The sequence below is a fragment of the Neomonachus schauinslandi genome, chromosome 12 (assembly GCF_002201575.2).
Source record: "Neomonachus schauinslandi chromosome 12, ASM220157v2, whole genome shotgun sequence".
NCBI classification, from domain to species: Eukaryota; Metazoa; Chordata; class Mammalia; order Carnivora; family Phocidae; genus Neomonachus; species Neomonachus schauinslandi.
Window position 1 is genome coordinate 60390153 of NC_058414.1, and position 21320 is coordinate 60411472.

Sequence of the window (21320 nt, forward strand, 5' to 3'; positions counted from 1 at the left end):
ACTTCATGAATTTTCATAACCAGTGGGGCTTAACTCAACATACTTTAAAAATCAACAGCCTGGAGGGTGATAGGAAACTGAGTCCCCACTCTTAAAGAGACAGTATAACAAAGAACCCCACTGAGACACAGCATAGAAGCAGCAGTTTGAAGAGCGCCTGGGGTATGCACGAAGGCAGTTGATTTACTAATCCTGCGATGCGTGCTGGACGGGCAGAGATCTTTAGGACACTCTCTAAGAACAAAAGAGCTGGCAGGAGCCATTTTCTCTCCCCTCTACTTCCCCAGCCTAGATAGCCAGACACCTGCAGGAAACAGCACCAGCACTCTCCACCTACTTGCTAACACCACAATCTCCTGCAGATCTGCCCCTCCTACTCCCACCCCCACCCAGGTAGGAGTGCTTCCAAAGTAGCTCCTGCCACATCTCATCCTGCAAGCAGCCCCTGCAAGACCATTGGCACTCCAAAGTAAATCTTGCCCCAGGGAGAAGGGACGATAACAACACAGCAGTATACTCACAGCCCCAGCAGCCCCACCCTAAACTGGCAGTGCAGAGAGAGTGCCCTGCTGATCAGTGCATCTGCAGCCCCAGCAGGCATCTGGCCTGGTGCCAGGCCCACCCACCAGCAAAAGCCTCCCGGGGGATGAGGCAAGAAGAGCACCTTGCAGTTGGTGCCACTGCAGCCCCAGCAAATGGGCTGAGGACAGACATCTGGTCTACCTGCTGACACCACCCAAATACAAGCCCACCATAGTCTCAGACTGGCCCTTTAACAGCACAGTGATCAAACCTAGCCCACAACAGACAAAGTGAGCCATTGCAGTCAACTGCACAGAAGGCAAAACAAGGCTCAGCACATGAAAGCCACATAGGAGACACCCCGAAGCACCTGGCTCTGGTGAAGAGGGGACATTGTGCTGTAGGGTACTACAGGAACCCTTCTTCATAAGGTCACTACTTTCAAGATCAGGAAATGTAACAGACTTTCCTAATATGTAGAAACAAAAACAGAGAGTTAGATAAATGAAGAGACAGAGGAATATGTCCCAAAGGAAAGAACAGGACAAAACCACAGCAAAAGAGCTAAATGAAATAAGCAATATGCCTGATTAAGAATTCAAAGTAATGGGGCACCTGGGTGGCTCAGTTGGTTAAGCGACTGCCTTCGGCTCAGGTCATGATCCTGGAGTCCCTGGATCGAGTCCCGCATCGGGCTCCCTGCTTGGCAGGGAGTCTGCTTCTCCCTCTGACCCTCCCCCCTCTTATGTGCTCTCTCTCATTCTCTCTCTCTCAAATAAATAAATAAAATCTTAAAAAAAAAAAAAGAATTCAAAGTAATGGTCTTAAAGATACTTACTGGCCTTGAGAACAAAGTGGAGGATCTCAATGAGACCCTCAATGAAGAGATAAAAAATATTAAAAAGAACCAACTGGAGATGAAGAACTCAACAACTGAAATTAAAAATACACTAGAGGGAATCAATAGTAGATTAGAGGAGGCAGAAGAATGGATCAGCAGCCTGGAGGACAGAGTAATGGAAAATAATCAAGCTGACCAGCCAAAGCAAAAAAGAATAATAAAAAATGAGACTAGGTTAAGGGAACTCAGGGACATCATCAAGTGTAATAACATTCACATTGTAGGGGTCCCAGGAGAAGAGAAAGTAAAGGGGACAGAAAATTTATTTGAAGAAATAATAGCTAAAATTTTCCCAAAAAAACCAACCCCAGGAGGTCCACACCAAGACATGTAATAATGAAAATGAAAAAAAGTAGTGATTAAGAGAGATTTTTAAAAACAGCAAGAAAAAAGAAAACAGTTACATACAAAAGAAACACCATAAGGCTATCAGCTGATTTTTCTGCAGGAACTTTGCAGGCCACAAGGGATTGGAATGATATATTCAAAGTGTAGAAAGAAAAAAACCTGCAATGAAGAATACTCTACCCAGCAAGTAGCATTCAGAATAGAAGGAGAGATAAAAAGTTTCCCAAGAAAAACAAAAGTTAAAGGAATTCATCACCACTAAACCAGCACTACAACAAACATTAAATGGAATGCTTTTTTTTTTTTTTAATTTTTAAAAAGCAATGTCTACACCCAACATGGGGCTTGAACTCACTACCCCAAGATCAAGAGTTGCATGCTCTCCTGAGCCAGCCAGGTGCCCCTAAATGGAATTCCTTGAATGGAAAGAAAAGGCCATAATCAGGAGTAAAAAATTATGAAAGGGAAAAATTTCAGAGGCAACTATAAACATAATAAAGTAGTAGATTAATCACTTATAAAACCAGTACAGAGGTAAAAGGACAAAAGCAGTAAAATCAATTATATCTATGAAAATTAGTCAAGGGATTCACAAAATAAAAGGATATAAAGTATGATATCACATACATAAAATGTGGGTGATGGGAGTAAAAATTTAATGCTTTTAGAACAGGTTCAAACTTAAGTGACCATCAATTTAACATAGATTGCTATATACATAAGATGTTATATATATCATAATGGTAACCACAAATCAAAAACCTGTAAAAGATACACAAAAAATAGAGAAAGGAATCCAAACACATCACTAAAGAAGGCCATCAAACCACAAGGGAATAGAGCAAGAGAAGAAAGGAACAGAGAAGAACTATGAAAACAACCATAAAACAAGTAACAAAATGGCAACAAGTACATGCCCATCAATAATTATTTTGAATGTAAATGGACTAAATGCTCCAATCAAAAGACATAGGGTGATGGAATGGATAAAAAGCAAGGCCCATCTATATGCTGCCTACAAGAGACTCGCTTCAGACTTAAAGACACATGAAGATTGAAAGTGAAGGGATGGAGAAACATTTGTCATGCAAATAGATGTGAAAACAGCAGAATACACATTCTTTTCAAGTGCACATGGAACATTCTCCAGAATAGATCACTTTTTAGGCCACAAAACAAATCTCAATAAATTTAAAAAGATAGGAATCATATCATGCATAGAAATCATATTTAACTAGAAATTTAACTAGAAATCTATCACAGTAAAAAATCTGGAAAGAAAACAAATACATGGAGACTAAATAACATGCTACTAAACAATGAATGGGTCAACCAAGAAACAAAGAGAAAATCAAAAAATCATGGAGACAAATGAAAATGAAAACACAATGGTCCAAAATCTTTGGGATGCAGCAAAAGCTAAGAGGGAAGGTTATAGCAATACAGGCCTACCTCAAGAAGTAAGAAAAATCTCAAATAAACAACCTAACCTTACACTTAAAGGAGCTAGAAAATAAGAATAAACAAAGCCTGAAGTCATTAGAATGAAGGGAAAAATAAAGATTAGAGCAGAAATTAATGAAATAGAGACTAAAAAAATAGAACAGATCAATGAAACCAGGAGCTGACTCTGTTTTTTCACTTTTTGTTTTTTGTTTTAAGTAAGCTCTAGGCCTGATGTGGGGAGGGTGGGGAGTGGCGGAGGGGGAGGGAAAGGATCTCAAGCAGACTGTGCTGATCGCGGAGTACAATGCAGGGCTCAATCTCACGGCCCAGAGATCATGACCTGAGCCAAAACTAAGAGTTGGATGCCTAACCAACTGAGCCACCCAGGAGCCCCAGGGCCTAATTCTTTAAAAGATCAATAAAATTGATAAATCTTTAGCCAAATGCATCAAAAAAAAAAAAGAGAGAGAGAGAGGACTCAAATACAATCAGAGATAAAGGAGAAGAAATACCAACCAACACCATAGAAATACAAAGGATTATAAGAGAATATATAAAAATTATGTGCCACAAAAATTGGGCAACCTAGAAGAAATGGATAAATTCCTAGAAACACATAACCTTCCAAAAATGAATCAGGAGGAAATAGAAAATTGGAACAGACCAATTATTAGTAATGAAATTGAATTAGTAATCAAAAAACTCCCAAAAAACAAAAGTCCAGGACCAGATGACTTCACAGGTGAATTCTACCAAATATTTAAATAAGAGTTTATACCAATTCTTCTCAAACTGTTCCAAAAAATAGAAGAGGAAGGAAAGCTTCCAAATTCATTCTAGAAGGCCAGCATCACCCTGCTACCCAAACCACATAAATATACTACAAAAAAAGAAAACTACAGGCCAATATCTCTAATGAGCATAGATGCAAAAATCCTCAACAAAATATTAGTAGACTGAATCCAACAATACATTAAAAAAAATCATTTGCCATGATCAAGTGGGATTTATTCCAGGGCTATAAGGCTGGTTCAATAGTCACAAATCAATAAATGTGATATATCACATTAACAAGAGAAGGGATAAAACCCATATGATCAACTCAATAGATGCAGAAAAAGCATTTGACACAGTATAACATCCATTCACGATAAAAAATCTCAACATAATAAAGGCCATATATTAAAATCCCACAGCTAACATCACCCTCAATGGTAAAAAAACTGAGATCAAAAACAAGACAAGGATGTCCAGTCTCACCACTTTTATTCAACTTAGTAATGGAAGTCCAAGCCACAGAAGTCAGATAAGAAAAATAAATAAGAGGCATCAAATTGGTGAGAAAGGGGCGCCTGGGTGGCTCAGTCGTTAAGCATCTGCCTTCGGCTCAGGTCATGATCCCAGAGTCCTGGGATCGAGCCCCACATCGGGCTCCCTGCTCGGTGGGAGGCCTGCTTCTCCCTCTCCCTCTCCCCCTGCTTGTGTTCCTGCTCTCACTGTCTCTCTCTCTGTCAAACAAATAAATAAAATCTTTAAAAAAAAAAAATTGGTGAGAAAGACGTAAAATTTCACTATTTACAGGTGACATGACACTATATATATATAACCCCATAGACTCCACCAACAAAACTACTTGAACTGATAAATGAATTCAGTAGTTGCAGGATACAAATAAATCTACAGAAATCTGTTGCATTTCTATACACTGATAAGGAAGCAGCAGAAAGTGAAATTAAGAAAACAATCCCATTTACAGTTGCACCAAAAATGATAAGATACCTAAGAATAAACCTAACCAAAGAGATGAAACACCTGTACTCTGAAAACTATAAAACGCTGATGAAAGAAATTGAAGATGACACCAAAAAATGGAAAGACAATCCATGCTCATGGATTGGAAGAACAAATATTGTTAAAATGTCTATACTACCCGAAGCAATATACACATTTAATGCAATCCCTATAAAAATATCAACAGCATTTTTGAGGTACCTGGGTGGCTCAGTTGGTTAAGTGGCTGACTCTTGATTTCAGCTCAGGACATGATCTCAGGGTCCTGGGATCGAGCCCTGCATCAGGCTCCACACTTAGCAGGGAGTCTGCTTGAGGATTCTCTCTCTCCCTCCCCCTCTGCCCCTCTCCCCCACTCGTGCGTTCTTCTTAAATTGTTTACTTTAAAATGGTTAATTTTATGTTACACGAATTTCATCTCAATAAGAAGTATTAGTTTTGGGGCGCCTGGGTGGCTCAGTCGTTAAGCGTCTGCCTTCAGCTCAGGTCATGATCTCAGGGTCCTGGGATAGAGCCCTGCATCGGGCTCCCTGCTCAGCAGGAAGCCTGCTTCTCCCTCTCCCACTCCCCCTTGCTTGTGTTCCCTCTCGCCCTGTGTCTCTCTCTGTCAAATAAATAAACAAAATCTTAAAAAAAAAAAAAAAGAAATATTAGTTTTATGAAAGGCAATTGCAAATGGTTATTACATTTTTAATTTCAGTGTCCATGTATCTTAGTGTATAGAAATACAATTGATTTTTGTATGTTTATCTTGTATCCTGTGACCTTGCTGAACTCACTTATTGGTTCTAGGTGATACTTTTTTTTACAGATTCCCAGGAATTTTCTGCATGGACAATTCATGTCATCTGTAGATAGGAACTGTTTCATTTGTTCCTTTCAAATTTGTATGCCTTCATTTCATTTTTTTTTTTTTCTTATTGCACTGGCTAGAACTTCTAGCACCATCTCGAATAATAGTGGTGAGAGCAGATATCCTTGCCTCGTTCCCGGTTTTAGGGGGAAAGCATTCATTCAGTCTTTTACAATTAAGTATAATGTTGGCTGGAGGTATTTTACAGATGTTCTTTATCATATTGTTGAAGTTCCCCGTTCCTATTTTTCTGAGAATTTTTTTAAAGATTTATTTGTTTGAGAGAGAGAGAGAGAGAGCATGCACATGTGCAAGTGGGGGGAGGGGCAGAGGGAGAGAATCTCCAAGCAGACTCCCCGCTGAGCACAGAGCCCCATTGGGGGGGCTCCATCTCATAACCCATGAGATTATGACCTGAGCCAAAACCAAGAGGCAGATGCTTAATTGACTGAGCCACCCAGGCGTCTTGAGAACTTTTTTTTTTTTTTATCATGAATGGGTGTTGAACTGTGCCAAATGCTTTTTCTGCAACTGATATGATCATGTCACTTTACTTTTTTGCTTGTTAATACAGTGGATTACTTTGATTTTCAAGTATCAAGCCAGCCTTGCATCTCCGGAATAAACCCTCTTTGGTCATGATGTGTAATTCTTTTTATGTAGTACCGAATTCTATTTACGACTATTTAGTTAATAATGTTTACATCTATATTCATGAGGGATATTGTCTGTAGGTTTATTTTATTTTATTTTTTTTTAAGATTTTATTTATTTGACAGAGAGATAGAGCACAAGTAGGCAGAGCAGCAGGCAGAGGGAGAGGGAGAAGCAGACTCCCCGCTGAGCAGGGAGCCTGACACGGGACTCGATCCCAGGACCCTGGGATCATGACCTGAGCTGAAGGCAGACGCTTAACGACTGAGCCACCCAGGCGCCCTGTAGGTTTATTTTTGTTTGCTTGTTTTTTTCTATTGTCTTTGGTTTTGGTACCAGGGTAATGCTAGCTTCATAAAATAAATTGGTAAGGGTTACCAAAATGCCCCTCCATCTCTGATACTTTGCTTTGCTTTGAAATCTACTTTATTTGATATTAATATAGCCACTCGTTCTTTCCCTTAATTAATGTTTGCAGCATATATATTTCTCTATCCCTTTATTTTCAAACTGCTTATATTGTTATAGTTGAAGTGAGTTTCTTATAGACAGAATAAGGTTGGATCATATTCTTTTTTAAAATTTTTTAAAGATTTATTTATTTATTTTGAGAGAGAGAGCATGTTCAGGCGGGGAGGGACAGAGGGAGAGTCTTAAGCAGACTCCACGCTGAGCGTGGGGCATGACACAAGGCTCAATCTCAGGACACTGAGATCATGACCTGAGCTGAAATCAAGGGTCGGACACGTAAGTGACTGAGCCACCCAGGCCCCTCTATAGTTTTTTTTAAGCGTATCTGTTTGTATACCTTTTTAAGCTGTTTCTTTAGCTATTTCAATATATCCATATAATTTTTCAGTCTACTGGTGTCATCATTCATACCAGTCCTTTAATAATTATTTTAAATATTACTTCTACATATATTTAGAAGCACAATGTCATAATTTTTGCTTCAACCATTATTTCAGAAACTCAAGGGAAGGAAAGTCTATCATATTTACCCATATTTTTGCTTACCATGTTACTTTTTCCTTTCTGATGTTCCAGTTCCTTTTTTTATTTCTTCTTTTCCGTCTAGAAAACTTTCTTCAGCCATTCCTTTTCTAAGCCATTCCTGCTAGCAACAAATTTTTCTAGTTTTCCTTCATCTGAGAATGTCTTGATTTTCCCCTTAATTCTGACAGGCTATTTTCACCGGATTCTGATTTGACAGTTTTCTTTCAGCACTTGAAAAATGTGCCACTTTCTTCTGGCTTTCATGGTTTCTGATGAGAAATCTGGTGTCATTTGAATTGTTTCTCCTGCAGGTGAGGCGTCATTTCTCATGTGCTGCTCCCAAGAACTTTTGTTGTTAGTTTTTACAAGTTTGACTATAAAGTGTCTGGTGTGGACTTCTTTGGGCTTATTTGGGGTTCACTCATCTCCTCCTCCTTCTAATGTTCACTACTACTAATTAGGCAACAACTGTATACCAGGCACTGTGCTGGGCATTTTACGTACACTATTGCTAATTCCACCACAAACCTGGGAGTTAGGTGTGTTAAGTTAAACCACATGCCAACTGTCATGGCTTCATGTAGCTTCTCGAATCTATAGGTTTACGTCTTTTGCCAAATTTAGGACATGTAAGCCATTATTTCTTTGGGTACTTTTTCAGCCTGCCCTTTCTCCTCTCCTTTTTTTTTTCTTTTTCTTTTTCTCTCTTTATTTCTTCTCTCCTGAGATTCTATTATAGCCCCATAGGTCCTTGAGGCTGTTAGTTTTTTTTTAGTCTGTTTTTTCTCTCCTAGATAGAACAATTTCTATTGTTCTTTCTTCCAGTTCACTGCTTCTTTCCTTTAACATAATCTAATTGTTTTGGCATCTACTCATGATCTTTTCTCATTTAGTTTGAGATCTTCCTGGATCTTGGAATTAAGAGATTTTCAATTAAAACCCGGACGTTCTTGAAATTATAAGTCTCTGGATCTTACTGAAATCTACTTTAACTAGCTTCACCTGAAACCACTCCAGCAGAAGGCAGCAAGGGTCATTGCCTTGATATTGCTAAATGGAGGTAGAAGTTCAGGTTCCCACTCAGCTACTGTTGTCACCCAAGGAACTTGAGTGGAGGTGGAAGTTCCAAGCCCCCAATAAGCCTCCACTGGTAATTCCCCAGCTCCTAGGAGTAGGAAAGCCTTATCACTGCCCACTATATGGTGTTCACTGATATAGCAGGGAAGGGTGGCATTTTTACCACTGGGTGGTGATAAAAGTCCTGACCTACCACTTGGACTCTGACACCACCCCAGCAGAGAGGGAGGCACCTTGGTAATGCCTGATGGGCAGTTTAAGTCCAGGTTCCCGCATGGTCTCCACTCTATGGGGAGTGGGAGAGAGACAGGGCCTATTACTGTTGGGTGGCACCCTACTCAGCCTTTTCTGACACTGCACTGGTAGTTGTGGTAGGGGACAGTGTTAGGGTGCCCTGCTACAGCCTGGTGAGGGTGGAAGTCTAGGCTCCCCTCTTGACCTTTCCTGGCATGGGTATAGAGGGGTGGGGGAGGTCCATAATTTTTCTTTGTGCTGTTTGGCTGGAGAACACTTATTCTCTGAAAGTTTTGTCTTGCTAGATTGTCCATTTCCTAGTCCTTTTACTACAGAGTAGGTTTTCCTTGTTTTGCTTGTCTGTTCTCATTGGTGCTTTCAGATTGCTGGCTTCCTCAGGTACAAGTCTGAGATGTAGGAGGCAAGAGAAAACCCAGGGAATTCAGTGCCATGTTGTGTCTTGTCTCTGTCTAGTCTGGTTTCTCTCTCCCTCTCAGAGTCGTTTTATATATAATGTTCAGGGATTTTAGTTGTACTTAACAGAAGGAATAAGGAAGAGTATGTCTACTCCATCTTTCCAGAAGTCAGTCTCCATATATGCTTATTTTATACTGTTACTGATCATTTCAGTATCTCAAAACCGTGGGGATCTAGGTGTTTTTCCTGTTCTCACTTATGATGCATCATTTTCCTTATTATCTTTTAAATTTTCAGGTGGACATTCTGAGGACCTAAATTAGAATTGCTTTCTCCAGAGAGGATTTGCATCTCCGCTGGAAGCTACTAGAGACCATTTTAGTTCTCTTCAAGGGTCCCAGTTTCATACAGAATTTTCAAGTTGTTTTCCTGTCTTGCAGCGGGATTGCTCAAGGGTTAGCAGTCAAATTCCAGGGCTATTATTGGCATTTGTACCCAAAGATGTCAGCGTCACTTGTTTACCAGTGCTGGAAAAGTGTCTTTTTCTTTTCGTGGGACAGGGATTGGTATATCTTGAAGACTTCCCTTATTTTCTTGCAAGCTCAGAAATGCTCTTCATAAAACTGTTTGTTATAGTTTATCCAGTTGGTTGTATTGTGGTTAGAGGGCCAAAATCACTAGTAGAAATGCAAATTCCTTACATATGATATTTGGTATTACTACCTTGAAAATGACTGGAGAAACAGTATTCCTCATGATTACCAGATTTTCGTTAACAGGCCAGACATGAAGGTTTTATTGTTAGTGTTTTAAATTCCTTAATGAAATTTGTCATTTTAGGTGGGTGAGATAGATTACGAGAATAATATTCTATTTTTACAACAAAGCTCAGCCTTGCTCACTATATTACCATAACTGAGTTCTAGGTACTGACAAACTTGGTCTTCTTGGGAGGAGTTACGAACTGGAGGAAACTAGAATATTAGAGGTGTAATAGCTATAAAACATGATCTAACCTGAAGTCTATGGTTCAGTCCCACTTCATCAGCTGTAGCTGAAAAGTTCTTTGGTTATTTTTCCCAAGAGAACCAAATCTTTATGTTCCTGCAGCTAGCTCATTTCATTCCAATAACCTGTTTCAAAAGTCTAGCTCACTGCATTCCAGAGACCTGGTTTTTTGATAACCAGTGCTGTTTTGTTCATGACTCTTCTTTCTTCCATTTGTTCAGTAAATAAATTTAAGAAGCCAAGAGTCAAACTGGAGCTTTCAAAAAACGTTTTCCCCTCATAATCTTAACTCTTCTACTTTAAAATCCTGTTCCAAGGATGGCTCTGTATAAACTTAATTCTTCAATAAGAACATTAGTGATTTCTAATACTTATTACGTGCCAGGCTCGGTTCTAAGCTTATTACATATACATACTCCTCAAAATAATCCTAGGACATAGGTGTTTCAACTGCTCTCACTCTATAGATGAGCAAACTGAGGCAAAGAGTCAGATAACCCAAAGTCTCCCAGCTAGAATGTGGTAGAACTGACAACTGATCCTAGGCTGTCCGGTTCCAGAGTCTGTGCAATAATCCTCTAGTATGGACTGTGTACAGCCAACATCAGACCCAGTATGGGTGAGGATATGAGTCTCTAACAAAGTGAAATAGTACTTCAGTAGGGAAGACAGGTTAAACCACAAATACATTTATTTCTCTAAGAACAGTATGCCATTTTTAAATTAAAAAATATATATATATCAACTGTCTCTGCAGTTTGCTTGCTTTTATTAAGCTGATTAAAAAAAATCCCAGAGCAGAGTGATTCACCAGCACGATCGTTAAGTTGCAAATCTCTCCTCTGTCACAGAGCAAGAATACACTCAACTCCAGAAAATAACTTTAAGTGTTCATGGAAGGAGTACCCACATCCATTTGTCATGCATTCCAGTGCATCATGGCCTCCTTTTCAATGATCTAATTTTTTTTTTAAGGTTTTATTTATTTATTTGACACAGAGAGAGAGAGAGCACAAGCAGGTGGAGCAGCAGGCAGAGGGAGAAGCAGAATCCCCGCTGAGCAGAGAGCCTGATGCAGGGCTCCATCCCAGGACCCTGGGATCATGACCTGAGCCGAAGGCAGACGCTTAACTGACTGAGCCACCCAGGCGCCCCTCAATTATCTAATTTCTAACCTAGTTTCTTTTTCGAGTCTGAAAACAAGGAATTACCTAAGTAAGATATCCCTTCAGAGCACTGCTGAAAATATATTAAACATACAGATACCTCAGATCTCTTTTCCAAATGTTAAAAATATATTAGCACGTACAGAAAATATCTGTATTTTCTATTATAATTTAGATTTCTATCTAAAATACCTATTATGTTCTAATGAACTTTTGTTTCTCCCTTTTTGATAATGTCTTCAATTTCTTCTGAGACTTCTCCTTGGTAGTCATTTGGTTCTACTGCATTTAACTTCTTTTGATACTCCAGTGGCAAATCATTTTCTTTTGCACCTAGGCAAATGACCTAGAAATGGTTAAAAGAAACCAAAAGCACCTTTTAATTAGGAACACAATTTAATATACCACAGCTTTATGATAACTTCTAGATAACTCTAGAATAAACAGTTATAGAACAAAATAGAATCATTCCTCTTATAGTGAGCATGAATGTGCAGGGAGTTTTCCAGGCCACATGATACATTCTCATGGAGGATCAATTTCACTCAATAATATGGTTTAAAATATTTTTAAACACTAAAGTATAATTAATATACAGTGTTATATTAGTTTCAGGTATACAATATAATGATTTAACAATTCTTTATATCACTCAGTGCTCATCATGGTAAGTGTGCTCCTAATCCCCTTCACCTATTTCACCCATCCCCCACCCACCTCCCCTCTGGCAGCCACCAGTTTGTTCTCTGTAGATAAAGAGTCTGGGTGTTTTTTTGTCTATTCATTTGTTTGTTCATAGATTCCACGTATGAATGAAATCATATGGTATTTGTCTTTCTGTCTAACTTATTTCACTTACCATGATACCTTCTAGGTCCATCCGTGTTGCTGTAAATAGCAAGATCTCATTCTTTTTTATGGCTGAATAATATTCCATTGTATGTATGTGTATATATACACACACACACGCCATGTCTTATTTAGCCATAACTATGGATGGACACTTGGGTTGCTTCCATATCTTGACTATTGTAAATAATGCTACAGTAAAATAGGGGTGCATATATTTTTTCAAATGAATGTTTTCATTTTCTTTGGGTAAATAGCCAGTAGTGGAATTACTGGGTCATATGGTAATTCTATCTTTAATTTTTTAAGGATCCTCCATACTGTTTTCCACAGTGGCTGGACTAGCTTGCATTCCCACCAGCATCGCATCAGGGTTCCTTTTTCTCCACATCCTTGCTAACATTTGTTATTTCTTGTGTTTTTGATTCTAGTCATTCTAATTTAAAATATTTTTATATTAAGACAAAAACTTATTGTATAGAACTGGCATGATCTATTAAGAAAAAACACCATTCTTTAAAAAAAATGTGAAGTTTATAGGGAGCAGTTTTAGTTTAATCTGGGAGTCTACTCTACCTCTGATATGAAATGAGCTAATAGATGGTAACTATGTTCAGTGGTACTTCCCAGATCCATACCAGGCTAATTCCTCTAGGTTCCATACTAGAAAATTCCAGATTAGGCCCAGGAACTGGGTCATCCACTCCACGTGCTATGTCCTGATTGGGCCTTCCAATAGTACCTAAGTTTGGGTTTCTAAAAAGGGATGTTGGGGTTTCTATCCCACATTCTTTTCCTATGCTTGTGGGAGTAGTTTCTCTGATTTTGAAAGAGTGTGACTTGGGGCGCCTGGGTGGCTCAGTTGTTAAGCATCTGCCTTCGGCTCAGGTCATGATCCCAGGGTGCTGGGATCGAGCCCCACATCGGGTTCCCTGCTCAGCGGGAAGCTTGCTTCTCCCTCTCCCACTCCCCCTGCTTGTGTTCCCTCTCTTGCTGTCTCGCTCTCTCTGTCAAATAAATAAAATCTTAAAAAAAAAAAGAAAGAAAGAGTGCGACTTTTTTCCCTCCATCTAGGGATGGAAAACATTTCAGCAATAGGAAATGTGTTTTTTCCCCATAAAAATGAATCTTGGTGTTATGAAATACTGTTTTGTGGAGAAAAAATGATTACAAAAGCCTATGCATAGAATAAATCCACTAAAAATACATGCATATGTGTTATTTTCTACTTTAGGAAAGAAAACACGTATCTAGAATTATGGCTCATATAGATTTCCACAGTCTTTTTTTAATAAATCTGTTTTAGGAACATAGTGCTATTTTTACAAATAAATCTGAATATTTTTCAATTTGCATGTTAGGTAAATAACTATCCTTTTTGTATTAAAAACATTTTTATTAAAATGAAGTGTTCATAGGGGTAGGGCAGGCAAAAAAAAAAAAAGTGTTTGTGTAGAATTTAATGCACACATAGCCTTTTTAAAACAAGATATTTTTTAGTTTAGCTCAGTGAAAATTAAAAAGGAATTGCCAACAGTCTTTGTAAGTAGCTTACCTTTTTATACTGGAGAGATGGCAGAGCACTCTCATAATTTTTCATCTGATAACTTCGACAGGTTATTTCTTTTCCTTCTTGAGTATAAACATTAACTTCTATTGGGACATATGTTCCACTTTTAACCCCTTCTTGCCTGAAACCAGAACAGCCAAATTTTAACCATATATGATTTAGCCAAGTTAGTTTACTGGATTAAAAATTTAACTATATATGGATGTACTTGCTCCCTTTGTATTTTGGGATATGGTAGAACATATTATAAATACTACCACATCAAAAGTAAACCTAGCATTTCATTTGGAAAGCCTCAGATTTAGCATTACTTAGTATACTTCTAACAGATCTCTATATTTATCCTATATAAACCCATGCTTGAATATAGTTATTTCAATCTTTATACCCCTCAACACTGCTCTCTAGGCTACAAAAAATGACTATGTGTTCTGACAACAAGAGAATATCCACCCAGAGAAAAGTAGAGAGAATGGGTCATTCTTATTCACCAGTGACATAAAGTATCATGCATATCAGATAATGCGTTCTTTTCAAGTCCTACTCTTTTCTGCCAACTTTCTTTGTATACATGCTCTACCACACAACCGGAGAGTTCTAGTTATAAACAGTATCAAAACATTTCTAGTATGTTGTCAAAGTTTTTACAAATTATTACTTTTTACTGATTCAACTGCCACCTTAAAGAATTATTTTTTAAAAACTGACTCTAGTAAAAACTGAACTGTTTTTGAAACCAATAAAAAGATGCAACAATTACAAACATCTTCATGCCTTTTCACAATATGAAACTACAAAGAGATTTTTTTTAATAAAAGATAAACAGAACAAAAATAAAGACTTCCATTTTTTTACAGAAGAGATTATAAATATCCCCCAAATCTCAACTGGAATAAGTGACCCTTCTAGGCTTTTTTTTTTTTTTTTTTTTTAATGTAGGCTCTATGCCCAATGTGGGGCTTGAACTCACAACCCTGAGATCAAGAGTTGCATGCTCCTTTAGGATATGCACATTATACTTTTAACTCTACAGTGTAAAGAATGTAGTATATGGTTAACTCTACAGTGTAAAGAATGTAGTATATGGTTTTGAAAAACCAACATATATATATATACACATCTTTGCATATGATCCACTTTCTGAATTAGTTATTATTTAACTTATAATTAGAAGCCACCTACTTATCCAGAGAACTCAAATTGCTTTTGTTCATTTTCCATACTACTCCCCATACTTCATCGCCAGGACTTTGAAAAATGGTGGCTATACCTCCATGCCAAGTTTCACTTGTTTTGCCTTGGGAATTGCCAAAGTCAAGCTTATAATCCTACAAAGGAAGCCAAAATGATTTGATCAATATCAACTTGAACCAAAATTTCCCTCTTCAATATAAAAAAAAAATTTACCTTGAACTCCATGCAATTAAAACAAAACTTTGAGTTCTTTCTCTGCATAAGAAGCTTAAAAAATACAAAGATAAACAAGGACCCGGATCTCAAGGACTATATTTTTTCATATTTTTCTTTAAAAATGAAATGTATACTGAATATACATATGTATATATATTTTGCCATAAATTGGTTAAAAAAAAACCCCATAATCCCAATGCCTTAATGTAACTATTTTCATTCTAAAAAATTACTTCCCAGTCTACCTACATACACGTAGATTTTAACTTAGAGGCAACCATAGTATACATAATTGTTGGAGCTGGGTAGCTACATAGGGGTTATAACCTACTTTTATGTACATAGAGAGTATCCTACTAGCATGTATCACCATGTTTGCCCTCAAGGAGCCAGCATTTGAGGGTGATTTGTATACTTCCTAACATTAATCTAGCATTCATGAATTGTACTATTATATCTATAATAAACATTAAGAGCAGCTAACACTAGTACATTACTAGGTTCTATAACTGCATTATGAGCTTTATGTGGACTCATTTTTATCCTGCCAACAACTTTATTATACCCATTTAACAACAAGAAAAACTGGCTTATAAAGATTAAGCAACTTGCCCAAGGTCTCACAACTAATAAGTAATGGAGGCAGGTTTCTAGTTCATTTTTATTTTTATTTTTTAAAGATTTTATTTATTTATTTGACACACAGAGAGATAGAGAACACAAGCAGGGGGAGCAGCAGGCAGAGGGAGAAGCAGGCTCCCCGCCAAGCAGGGAGCCCGATGTGGGACTCAATCCCAGCGCCCTGGAATCATGACCTGAGCCGAAGGCAGACGCTTAACCGACTGAGCCACCCAGGCGTCCTGCCAGGTTTCTAGTTTAGTTTCTTCCTTATAGAGATGGGTAATCAGAGGAGAAAATCCTGGGGAAGATTACAAACCCTTACTTGGCCATTTGGTGTAGAAAATTTCTTTTCATCTTTCCAGAGCTTAGTTTCCTTAATAATAAAAAAAGGTTGGACTAGATACTAAATTTAAGGTTTATATTTTATCCCTGTCACCTTTATTTTCTTAAAAATGTTAGACATTTCAGGAAAAAGGTTGGTTTGAGTGACCAGTATCTTCAATTGGTATACTGGATGTTTTAGGGCCAAGCAGCCCTGGCAGGACATCAGGAGAGCTGATAAAAAGTCACAACCACATTAGGTACTGGTTGTCTACTGCTAAATCCAATGGACAATTTTCATTCCTCCTCTTGCTCCACTTTTCAGCTGCTTCCGACAGACTTAACCAGCCTGTCTTGATCTGCCTCCTTCCTGACTTTCAGACTGTTCCCTGATCTCAATTCCCTTTGTTAACTCCTCCTCCATACCTGGTCTTCAAATGGTAGAGTTGCTAAGGGCTCAGTTTAGGCCCCTTTTCTTGTTCATCAGCAATTTGCTCAAGACAATCTATCCCTTCCGATAACTTCAAATACCATCCGATATTCCAATCATCTTTTAATCCAACCCAGATCTCTCTTCTAAACTTCAAAAATGCTTAGAACAGGGTCTACCACACAGTGAGTACTTAATAAATGCTCAGTAATATTTTTCTGCTCACTTGGATGTATAACAAACATCTCAAACTCAGTATATTTAAGCTGAGCTTGACTTTCCCTCCAAAACGGATTCTCCTCTTTACAAATATCACCATCATCCACCCTATTGCACCAAAAATCTTTTTTTTTAAATTTTTTAATTATTTTTTTTTAAAGATTTTATTTATTTATTTGACAGAGAAAGACACAGCGAGAGAGGGAACACAAGCAGGGGGGAGTGGGAGAGGGAGAAGCAGGCTCCCCGCCGAGCAGGGAGCCCGATGCGGGACTCGATCCAGGGACTCCAGGATCATGACCTGAGCCGAAGGCAGTCGCTTAACCAACTGAGCCACCCAGGCGCCCGCACCAAAAATCTTAGTCACCCCTGTTATCTCTTCCTCCCTTCACAATCAATCACCAAGGCCTAACATTGTTATCCCCTAAATATCTCCCCAACCCATCTACCCGCCACTGCTACCACTTGAGTTCAAGGTGCCATTATCTTTAGCATGCATTGCTACAAAAGCTTTCTAACTGGGCTCCCCACATCAACTGTTTTCTCTCCTTCCAATCTATTTTCCATAGCAACCAGAATGAGCTTTCAAAGTTGTAAATCTAATCTTTCATTTGCTTAAATTCTGCAATGGATCTTTTCATTGCTCTCAAGATAAAGACCAAAGTCCTCTTTGGCCTCTGTGATCCTGTAACATGTGGTCCTTCTACCTCTCTAGTTGTCAAGCAATATCCTCCTCACACACTAAACTCCAGCCACAGCAGCTGGATGATCCAGCTTCTTCTTTCCTGAGGTCATTTGTACATGCTGTTCCTTCTCTTTTCTTTGTCTCCCCCTGCCCAATCATTCAGGTCTCAGCTTAAAAGTCATATTTTCAGGAAAAGCTTTACTAAGCTCTTAGGTCAGGACCTCCAAGTCATACACTCGCATAGCACCTTGTAGATCTCTCTCTCTCTCTTTTTTAAAGCCTTCACTTTTTTTTAGAGCAGTTTTAGGTTCACAGCAAAACTGAGAGGAAGGTACGTGTCTCCTTTTTAAACTCACCACATGTGTAACTGAATAATCACTTGTTTGATAACTCTTCCACTTGTCCCAACTATAAGCATCTGAACTTCTTTTCCACATTTGGGCAGTTCCCTACCTTAGGAGTCTGGGGGGTAGAAAGTGTTAGAGCCCAACTCCCATTTTTGAGGCTTCAAATGCCAGCAGTTGGATCTCGCAGCTTTGCTTGCAGTCAGGGCATGGGCATGTGGCCATGGGTTAGCCAATCAGGACACCCACCTGAGACTGAATTAGAAGCTAGTGCTAGTGCCCAAGGACAGCAGAAACTACATCCTGGAGGTGGTGGCCACATCTAGGTTTCAGGAACTGCAGTAGTGACAGTAGCAGGCAAGGTCCGAAGCAGACAGGGTCAGTGATGCACAACTTAGTGTCCATGTTTACGAAGTTCAGCAGAGGCGCGCCAGTGGCCTCCGGGGCTGTTGTGGTCGCTGTACCTCCCTCTATGCCTGCCTGTTTTTTGTTTTGTTTTTAAAGTAGGCTCCACATCCAAAGTGGGGTTGAACTCACAACCCTGAGATCAAGAATCCCATGCTCCACCCACCGACTCACACAGGCGCCCCTATGCCTCCCTGTTTTGTCAGCTCTGTGGTCCTACCTTCCTGGTCATTCTGTGAGGCCTCCAACAGCCTTTCAACACATTCTTTTTCTGCTTAAATCAGCCACTTTCTGTTGCTTGCCACTAAGAACCTGACAAGGACAGCAGAGACCATGTTTGTCTAATTCGACAATGTCAAAAGGTTTCGTACATAATTTTTTGGTGTGTCCCTCCTATAGACATGGACGGGTCCTCAAGGCAGCCCACTTTATCACTTTTGTATCTGCAGGGGAAAAAATCTACCAAAGGAATGAACGGATTGTACTGAAGAGCAATTATTTTTAAGTTTTTATTTATTTAAGTAATCTCTACGCCCAACGTGGGGCTCGAACTCAGACCCTGAGACCAAGAGTCACATGCTCCTCCGACTGAGCCAGCCAGGCGCCCCTGAAGAGCAATGACTTTTACCAACGTGTGTTATGGTTCACCCAGCCACCTGACTGAACTGAGCACGGCCCTTACTATGACTACGACACGGTGCCAGCTTTCAGGACCTCTCCCATCGGGAGCGGAAGACAGGTGAACGGAGTTTTACAATACCAGCTGACAAGCCCTGCAGCGAAGGTGTGTGGTAGGGAAGAGAAAGCCACGCGTTCCCTGACTTGGGACAGAGAAGGCGTCTGGGAGGCACCGAGCGAATGGATGCTGTGAGCGCTCCCCTAAGTCGGTGGGCAAGACCGAGGCGGCCAGGTCTGGGCAGAAGGAGCCTCCCGGGGAAAGTCAGCAGGGGGGCTCAGGGCGGCCCGGGGGCGCACAGCTGCCAGGCGGGCACAGCGCTGTGGGGGCGAGGCGGGCCCGCCCAGGAGGGCAGAAGCCAGACGGTGAAGGCAGCCCCGACGTGCTCTTATCAGCAAGAGCTGCATTCCCGGCCCCGAGAAAGCGACTTCTCGAAATCCTGCCCTCTCGTCCGCAGGGTGGGCACGGCACTGCAGGGGCCGCGCGCCGGCAGCACTGACCTGCAGGCGGGCCACGCAGCAGAACGCGGCCGACCGGTTTCGGAGGTGGATCCGCTCGGTCAGCAGATTGCTACCGTAGGCGAAGTACAGAAAACTCTCCCCCTCCTCGCCCCGGACGTCCTCACAGCCCGAATTCGCCATGTTCCACCAGACACCCGCGCGGCCCCGGGGTCCGCGATACGACTGTGAGAAGAGGACTGCGGGCGTCCCAACTCCGGTGGCTAACGAGCCGGGGCCTCTGGAGTTAGCGGAAAGGCGGGAAGCGTGGGCCGGGCGAATCGGATGCGACCGCTCTTCTGACTGGCTGCGCGCCCAAATGTTGAGTCTCCCCCTATGATTGGCCAAGCCCCCCACCTCCCCTTCGCTCTCCAGTTAGGACCCTGAAATGCTCAGCTCTGAGGCGACCGCGAGCCGATTCCTCATTGGACATACTCCTCTGTTGTCCCGCCCCGATGCTCCAGGCTCCGTACGATTGGTGGGTGGGCGGGCGCTACGCGGAGGCGGGTCAGGTCCGGTGGGTTCGGTTTGGGGGTTGCGCCGCGTGGTTCCTAACCAGGTTTTCTCACCTTAAGGTGGTGCCTGTGTGGTTCCAGGTGTTTCGTGCTCTTTAGGGAGCTCGCCCCCCGCCCTGCCCTCCCGGTTCGAAGCAGTCGGTCACGACGGGTCAATTTCCCCCTCATGCTGGTTCTTGCATCCCCAGCCCTGATCACTTAACGTGGAGAAGACCCTCTGAATGTCTGGGACTCCCTTCCCGGATGGAAGTAGCGTGCCGGGTTCAAATCCCAACGCTGCCATTTACTGGCCACGTAAGCCTGGGCACCTCTCATATCGGTTTCCTCCTTGTAAAATAGCGATTTTAACATGAATTATGATCACAGTTATATAACTTATAATCCCCTATCTCATAGGGTTGGTTTAAGTATTTAAAGAATAATTTTGTTAATGTTATTAGGCGCAAAAACTCCAGTGTAAAATAAGATATAAAAGTATAAAAACAAGAAATAAAACCTTATGTTAACTTTGAAATGAAAATATTAATTTGAACTCAGGGCAGTGGTTATCCTTGGCACCCAGATTTTGATCTCTAAAAACCACTCTCCACTAAAAGGTCCCAGGGCTCCTTGGAGAAATGATATATGCCAGGTCAAAAGCTGGGAATGAATAGGAGCGCTTGGGACATCTTGTGACAGTGAAATCTGGAGGTATCCAAGAAAAAAAACGAGGTCCTTTCAAAAGGATATGGGAGCCAGCTTGAAGGAATGCCCACTGGCCAAAATTAGAACAATTTGAGCACCAAAAATAATGACTGCAATTGATTGAAAATGTCAAAGAAGTCCCACCAAAAGAATAAACCAAATATAAAAAACAATTTTTAAAAGCCTCGTTTGCCATGGTGACTGTTACAGCAACTCTTTACTCTGAAAAGTGGTAATTTAAGAAAATAAATTAAACATTTATCTTGCCCTCCTACTTGCAGCTGTATTTCAGGGTAACCAAATAGTCCCAGTTGATGAGGAAACAGTTCTCTTTACAAAAGTTTTCCAGCTAAATAATGTAAGATGAATGATAGAATTAGAAAATCACCATCTTGTAGCCCCTAATGAAATAACTGATTCATGCCAGGATCATCAATGAAACCATGTGGTGAAAGGGTGACAGGGAACAGAATATTCACCTAGGGCCAAATTATCCCCCAGGGATTGCTAGCTGTAGTCAGAAGAAAAACATAATGACAATGAAGGAATCTGGTCCCTCCCATCTTAACCTAGATCAATCTTATAATCACTAAAAGTGGACCAATCAGACATTATGTGCCTCCTGATGTGATACAATATGATGCCCCCGTTTTGTCTGTGAAGGATTGTTTCCCAAACTTT

The 21320-nt window shown here is 40.4% G+C and overlaps 1 protein-coding gene across 3 annotated transcripts; it reads right to left on the reverse strand.

Moving 5' to 3' along the window:
- Positions 1-10924: 10924 nt before the first annotated feature.
- GGCT (gamma-glutamylcyclotransferase) lies at positions 10925-19802 on the reverse strand. 3 transcript variants are annotated; one of them, XM_021689630.2, is made up of 4 exons: positions 19444-19802; positions 15015-15160; positions 13818-13953; positions 10925-11759 (listed from the first exon to the last, which is right to left on the reverse strand). In XM_021689630.2, exons 1-4 carry the CDS (start codon positions 19582-19584, stop codon positions 11616-11618), a joined length of 567 nt encoding a protein of 188 aa, XP_021545305.1. In that variant the 5' UTR covers positions 19585-19802; the 3' UTR covers positions 10925-11615. The 3 variants fall into 3 exon arrangements, with proteins under 3 accessions (XP_021545305.1, XP_044775931.1, XP_044775930.1); XM_044919995.1 differs by lacking the exon at positions 13818-13953 and having other exon boundaries at positions 11657-11759; XM_044919996.1 differs by lacking the exons at positions 13818-13953; positions 15015-15160.
- Positions 19803-21320: the final 1518 nt, after the last annotated feature.